General features: G+C 36.2%; 1 protein-coding gene across 2 annotated transcripts; it reads right to left on the bottom strand.

The window, feature by feature from the left end:
• Window positions 1-613: 613 nt before the first annotated feature.
• Window positions 614-5,484, bottom strand: LOC121984804 (NAC domain-containing protein 14-like). Of its 2 annotated transcripts, none has more exons than XM_042537944.1 (7): window positions 5,169-5,484; window positions 4,800-5,092; window positions 2,937-3,296; window positions 2,473-2,805; window positions 1,749-2,396; window positions 1,574-1,664; window positions 614-1,486 (listed from the first exon to the last, which is right to left on the bottom strand). In XM_042537944.1, the coding sequence occupies exons 1-7, from the start codon at window positions 5,338-5,340 to the stop codon at window positions 1,275-1,277; spliced, it is 2,109 nt and encodes a 702-aa protein (XP_042393878.1). In that variant the 5' UTR covers window positions 5,341-5,484; the 3' UTR covers window positions 614-1,274. The 2 variants fall into 2 exon arrangements, with proteins under 2 accessions (XP_042393878.1, XP_042393887.1); XM_042537953.1 differs by having other exon boundaries at window positions 5,192-5,474.
• Window positions 5,485-7,316: the final 1,832 nt, after the last annotated feature.

Below are 7,316 nucleotides of genomic sequence, written 5' to 3'. Positions count from 1 at the left end.
TGATGCAATGATTAAGACATAAAATGTTATCATATAATATTTTAAAAAATGCTAAGACAAGCGAATCATTTTACCCTATGTTCTATAAAAGAAATCATCTAAAACATAATAAATTCACAACTGTCTCAATTATTAGATTCCATATAAAAAAATCTAAAACATGATAAATTCCAATCGGATATGTAGAGCGTCATTCAAATAAATTTTCAAAAATTCCTCAAGGAATACTCATCTAATTCTACAAATTATTTTATTCATCCAAATACATTATTCTACCTTATACATCACTCAAATCTCTTCTTGATCCTCTCAAATTTATTTTTAATTTTTACTTCTATATTTTTATTTTTGATCCTAACCGAATGAAAATAATAGAAGATTGTTTTAAAAATTTTGTGAATTATAAAAAAAAAATATGCTTCTTTTCACAATTCACAAATTTATCAATATTCTTAATTTTCTTCTATCTAATTTCCAAATTTCCCGTTTGTTGCGCAACATAATCAAAATTTTCAAGATTTAGAAAATTCTTTGAATCATCCGAATAACAACCTTAGCTCCATATCAAATGGCAATACCTAAATATTGACAAAAAAAGAAAAAAAAAAAGAAGTAATCCATAATCTTTTTATGAATTTTCTAATCCACAAGCAACAACATTACCCTAACTAATAACACCAACTTCTGCCCAGAGACTCAACTATACAAAAGTGAATCACCAATAGCAATGACCCAATCATCAACAATGATCAAAAGACAGGATATTTTCTTGAGACGTGTTGCAAGCTACTACAATGAAATATATTGCAACTTGCATATGCAAAATATCACGAAAAAAATAATAATACTACTTTTAATCTCAAACATATGTATAGAATTATCAAAGACCATCTAATACTTACTCCACAGTCCGCTAAAGAAGATAAAGACAACACCTCATCCAACAAAGATACGATCCAGATAGAGAGCCAAATAAAGCCGGGGAGTTGCCTTATTATTGATTTCCCTCCTCTTGTTTCTTCTAATTGTCGGAGTAGAAAAGAGCTGCCACGAGGGTAACATTAATGGCCTTGTTGGTGCAGGTTTAGGATTGAATTTGGGGTAATTCAAGTTGCCTCTGTTACATTATGAAAAACCTTGTGGCCAAAGAAATTACATGTAAAGGGTGGAACGGACAGCCACATTAAGCAACTAACTAAAACCCTGTCTACTTCTAAGAACATGCATCCTTATATAATACATCTACAAGGAAACTATACAACAAGAACTACTATCTACAAATAGACAATTCTGCCCCATAGATCGAGACATAGAGGCACAAGGACCACCATAACAGTCAACCAAATCAGGTAAAGAGCAACTGAATGGCTTCGTGGTGCTTTCTGTTGAAAAGATGAGTCAATATGTAAACAATTATGGTCGACAGTCAATCTTGTAACTGCCTTAGACGTCCGTTTATAAACATCTGAAATATATGGGGTACGATCTGCATGTGGAGAAACACAATATGTAACTTGTTGCATAAAGGCTAAGGTTAACTGAAAACCAGAATTCATAAGTTTCACTTTTTTACCATGAGCAGAAAAACGCACAGGTTTATCAGGAAAAGAACAGCTTAAGCTTTGCTGGACTTCAGAAGTAATATCGTTGGCAGGGACGCCTTTCTGCAGAAAACTTAGTGTTAATGCTTCAACAAGAGCAGAATATCCTGAATTTGTTTATGATTTACAATAAAGATAATCCATTACCTGCATGATTGTGACTTCCTGTACATGGTTTGAGCTACTTCTTGATTTACTATTCAAACAAGAAAACAACCTAACTTTGCATTTCCTTCGTAAAATGATTCTTATTGCTGAATAATGATACTGGGATAAAGATTTCTTGGAGTTTAGGTGGTGCCAAACTTTAACTGACTTTCCTGTCCTGTTATTGAGCAGTTTACCTTCCTTTCTAGCAGATCCATCAACATCCTCACACACTAATTCCAAAACATTTGTTGGTTTTTGTTGCTTTTCATGATCATATATAGTGGTGCTGGACTCACTATCAACACTGGGAAATAGAACAGCACTCGCCAAACGCATCCTTCTTGTGGTGGTTCCCTGCTGGACATCTGAATTTGGAAGAACATCAGAACCACGAGATCTGATCTCAATTCCAATCCCCTCCAAATTATTACTACTGCCAGCGATATTTTTCTGGTTGTTTGAGTTATCAATGTTACCGAACATGTCTTGTGAGGGATGAATATAGGAGGAAATTGGATGCACTTGTGTCTTAATGCTGCCATGAAGATTTAAACTTTCATTTCCTGTATCCAACTGGGGCTCCAGAATATTTGAGAGGGAAAATGTACCATCAAACCAATCAAAAGATTCAGCATCTGCAGGTCTCTGTATTATGAAGATAAATGAAACAAGAAAGTCAACAGTTGTTGCTAGTCATTATTCAATTCAGTTAGAAACTTACCTGAGCTAAACCTACTGTAGTATCTAAATCACTGGCCAACCCTATATTGTTCCTTACAGATGGTGAGTCCAGCAACCTGTGTCTGACCAAATTCTCACCAAATGAATCGTTTTCAAAGGTTGCTGTAGCAGAGACACTTTCTTCTTCCTTTAGCATCAAATTCAAGAGATCATGTAGAGAATCTTGCTCTGCTCTAACAGCAGGAACCAAACCATTACTGATATTACCAAAGAAAGGGTAGTCTGTGTAAGGTAGCATTGGGGAGCTGATGTCAGGGAAATAACTGGACTCTGTTTGTTGGTACTCTAGATTGGAAAAATGAGCTAAAACATCCTGCAAAAGTTCAACTTGCGATTTTGAAGATTGCATATGCATTATGAGTAAAGGGCAAAGAGGACAAAGATAGCCATACAAAACAAAGATAGCCATACAAAACAAAGATAGCCATACAAAACAAAAGACACCTTTTCTCTAGCTTTCGACTCCTCTTTCTCTTGTAAAGCCAAATGGCAATGGCTCACATCTGGTTGCATAGAGTAAGTAGTTGAATGATCAGCCATATCCTCAATCTGCTTCATGATACTCTCTGGTTTCTTTTCAAATGGATCCATTGAGGACACCGGTTGTTCTTGCGAATCTGATTTTGGAGAGTGATGATTAAGTGGAGTTTCATTTTCCTCCAAGTCAACTGTTCCATGCTGAAAATTATCAGGAGAGTATTTCTTTGAAGTTGGAGAGCAATCACCAGCTACTGTTTCCTCAATGTTGGAGTTGGAACTAGTTTCTTCAGGTTTCTTAAATAAGCGATAGAGAACATAACCACCCTGCACAATTACAAAAAGTAGATAACTGTTAGTGTCTACCCAAACAAAGAAACATCAACTTCTTCAGCTAGTATTAACTACCAGACATAAGATCCCCAACACAGTATCCACAAACAGATATGATCTTAAACTCAATACAACAGAACATGAATATCATCTTCATGTACACATAAATATGATCTTAATGTTGTACTACAACAGAACATGAATATGATCTTAAACTGAATGAATTGTTCTCTTAAAAAATTCTATGTATCTGCATCAAATATGCATCTACAGCAGCCAAATAACAATTTAAGATACTTTTAGCTGATAAGTACCGCGAACTATAAAAGTACAAATACCTTGTTTCCTTGTCTAACACATACTTTTTCTCAAACTAAAGGAGATAGTTGCTAACAAGACAGCCTTTTACTATATAGAATCAATCACCTTAGCACTTTCAAACGAGAAATTTGCTAATGCTAACTAGGAAGGCTCATAAGCTTCTACCAATTAATAACTAGTTGATGATAGTCAATATCTAGAAATTAAGAATGATATCTTCCCTTCCATCTACTTGATAATTTCATGAAGCTCTTACACTATCTAACTCATAAAAAAAGACATTAATTCCTTTATTTATGATGGGAAAAAAAGGAAGTATAAATGTATGTAAGGATGCCATCATCAAGATCTCCACTACTTCAGCACAAATAAAATCAGCAAGAATCTTTACTATGATAGCTCTGAACTTAGGAGGTGACTACAAATATTAACCCCTTTCCAGACACAACCAGGAGTTTAGATTCTAAGTGATCAAAGTAATTATGAGCCAAACAAGTTCCACAGTAAAAAGTTAAGAAGTAAAACGTCTTGACATTTTGAAACACTAATAATTATCTTAATGCAACTCCAAGTGTGAGAAGCGGTCACAGTTCAAGGTAATTATACTTAAAGGTCTATTCTTTTAATGAAGAACCTTGTGCTGATCAGTCTGTTATTTAAAAGAACAGATTTTGGAAGTTAATATTACTAAACTTTTTTTTAAAAATAAAAAAGAATTAACAAAGGGCCACATAACTAGAAAAATAAAAATAAAAATAAATACAACTTGAGTCCAAGAATTTACCGTGCAACTTACATGGAGTCTTAGATGAAAGGTGTTGAAATACTAGGTTCTAAACAACTAATTGGAACTTCCATGTGTAACTCATGCACATCACACGTTCCCTCCCTTAATTCCTAGGTTATTAAATGCGACATGACCTTCCAAACATACTGGGCCCGAAACATATATGGTAAGAATGAGGATGGACACACATGCATTAAATAAGTACACTTCTACGTGAAGGGCAGCTCATCTCATGTCTAGAAAACTAGCATCTTCATGCTTATTCCACGAATAAATCCTCGAGCAAAAGCCCACCTTTTTACCAGGCCCCTTTCAGCTAAGATTCATATCAAATTAGCAAGAGCCATAGGCCAAGAAATAGCAAGAAAGCAGAAAAACATAGCTCCAACCTGGTCACCGGATTCGAACTCCGGCTCAGTTGTGCGGTACTCGTGGATGATCCAGTTGGTGCGCGCGCCATTGGGAGCGCGCCCGCGATGGAAAACGAGAGTCTTCTTCATGCCGATGACGTCACGCTTCCCGGCGAGGACGGTGGCCTTGGATCGGATGACGCGGTCTTTCCCCGTCGCCTTCCAGTAGCCGGCCTCCGTGGCCCTCTTAGACCGGAGCCCGTTAGGGTACTTCCTGTCCTTGGGCGCGAAGAAAAACCACTCGGGATCATCCGACTTGATCAACGACTTATCTGCGCGGCAAACCAGATGTTTAGAGCAAATTCAACCATCCGACGGCGAAACTCGGGAAAACCAAAAGGAAGGTACCGGGGAGATCCCAGGGTTCGCACTTGCAGACGTCGATCTCGGGAATGACATCGTCGCCGGGCTCGATCCGGCCACGGATCTTGCGCTTGAGGTAGTGGTTTATGAGCTCCTCGTCCGTCGGGTGGAAGCGGAACCCCAGCGGCAGCCTTTCCAGCTTGGGGATCTCCGTCATCCTCGCGGTAGCCGCCGCTCCAGCTCACTGCCGCTGCAGCCACATAAAGCTAAATTCTACTACAATTTCGACGAAAACCCTTGAATCCCTTGATCTCACTCAATGCCGCAAAGTTGTGGGTTTTATGTTTAAAAAAAAAAAGGACGGAGAGGAGCAAAGCAAAGCTTGCGTGGGAAGTCAGGAATGGGCGCGACCGTGGACTGCAGTCCAATAATACTCCATAGTTGTTTATGAAATTACAATTATGCCAGCACGTTTACGTGGTTGAGCTGACGCGGTGTGAGTGGGAGTCGGTGAGTGGAGCCCGCCCTAGCCCGTGATCGTGGATGCTTGCTCGCCTTTGGATCGGCCGATCAGAATCTAACGGTAGATGGAACCTTTCTTTTTTTCTTTTTTGCCTTTTTCTTTTTTGAAAGGGACCGCGAGGATGAAATGTTGGGTACGACACCGTTCTAAAAGCAGAAAGGGCTCGGTGTCGATGGGTTAACGGATCGATTCAACGATTTAGTTCATTTTTATGGTGTGATGTAATTAAATCATAAACAATTTATATTATTTAGCTGAACAAAAGTTTTTTTTATTGTGAAAATAAAAAAGTTATTTGATGTATATATAAAAAATTATGTATTTTAAAAACTATATTTATGAGATATAAAATAGAATTATTAATAATTTTAAATTACTTTTATAAATATGTTAATTTTTTTATGTTACGCTACTTATATATTTAAGGGATACTTTGAATTTTGTCTCTATGATATCATGTTCTAAATCAAATTTGATCGGATTGAGTCATGCTTAATAATATTGGCCCAGTTAAGGAACGACACTTTAATTCATTTGGAAAATATGTTATAACTTTTTAATGTAAGAAAAAAAATCCAACAATATTGATTTTTAACAATATGATTAAAATTGAATAATTATTATAAACTTTATTTTTTTTTTTGAGAAAATGAAAAATTAATGTGCAAAATGAGGTATATGAATGATGAAGAAAATTTGCTTATATGTGTAGGCTTTAGTCTGACTTAATTTGCAATTGGCTAAGGGTGCAAGCCCTTGAATGAGTGTAATCCATAGAGGCAAAATCAAGAACACTAATTAAGTATGAGCAAATTTAAATTAAATTGAGTGGGGCTAAGTATGAGCAAAGTTAATTGGGTAAAATAATTTGGGGCCAATACTCAAAATTAGATTGCTAGTCTCAATTGGTTGAATAGTCCAACTTGTACCATGATGAGTTATGTGATTATGTCATCATTTGTACTCATCTAACAAATTTCAAAGTTGAATAGTAGTCATCATCCCATGAAGCAAATCTACAATCCAACTGATTTTTTTTTTTTTAAAAAAAAAACTCTATTGCCAACCATTTTAAGATGAGATTCCGCTCGATGGCGATGATGACTCCATTCATCAACTTGTCACTGCTTTAAAAAAAATTCTCTAATATTAACTTTAATTGTAGCGATTACGCTCCTTCGAATTGAAAGATGCTAATTAACTTGAGGAAATTTATAGTTAGCAAAATTTAGAACTTCAAAATGGTCGACATTAAGTCCATGATGAGTTATGTCGTACAAATTTAAGTCCTTTTGCATGATATCCTTGCAGAAAGGATGCAACTCGGCGGGTTGTTGAAGATGCCCTTGATCTTTGAGAAATTGTTATCTATGTGAAGGACATGAATAAGGAGGGCGCGCTCGCTAATTTTTTTTTTTTATGCTCATTGTGGTAATGTAACATGGTGGATTTAGAAATGTTACTCTTCATATCAGGATACAACAACTCTAATGTTCTGTTTACTTGGGAGAGTGGAAAGTAAAATTAAATAAAAGTTTTTACGGTGGAAAAGTTTTCGTCGTTTACTTCATTAAAATTTTTCGAAAGAAAAATAACGCAATCCATCAGTGAATAATTTTGGAGCTAAAATCGATCACTTTAAAATCGGACGGAAAGCAGCGGATGGAAAA

This window comes from Zingiber officinale, chromosome 1B (genome assembly GCF_018446385.1).
Source record: "Zingiber officinale cultivar Zhangliang chromosome 1B, Zo_v1.1, whole genome shotgun sequence".
Taxonomy (NCBI): Eukaryota; Viridiplantae; Streptophyta; class Magnoliopsida; order Zingiberales; family Zingiberaceae; genus Zingiber; species Zingiber officinale.
This window is presented reverse-complemented; position numbering and strand designations above follow the sequence as displayed.

What these genes read in the sequence shown, in the direction of transcription:
- LOC121984804 (XM_042537944.1), bottom strand. Translation starts at nt 5,340, where the DNA reads ATGACGGAGATCCCCAAGCTGGAAAGGCTGCCGCTGGGGTTCCGCTTC. An exon ending in AGTCGAAAGCTAGAGAAAAG is followed by an intron (nt 2,806 to 2,936) that starts GTGTCTTTTGTT and finishes GAACTTTTGCAG; the next exon opens with GATGTTTTAGCTCATTTTTC. An exon ending in AGGAAGTCACAATCATGCAG is followed by an intron (nt 1,665 to 1,748) that starts GTAATGGATTAT and finishes AGTTTTCTGCAG; the next exon opens with AAAGGCGTCCCTGCCAACGA.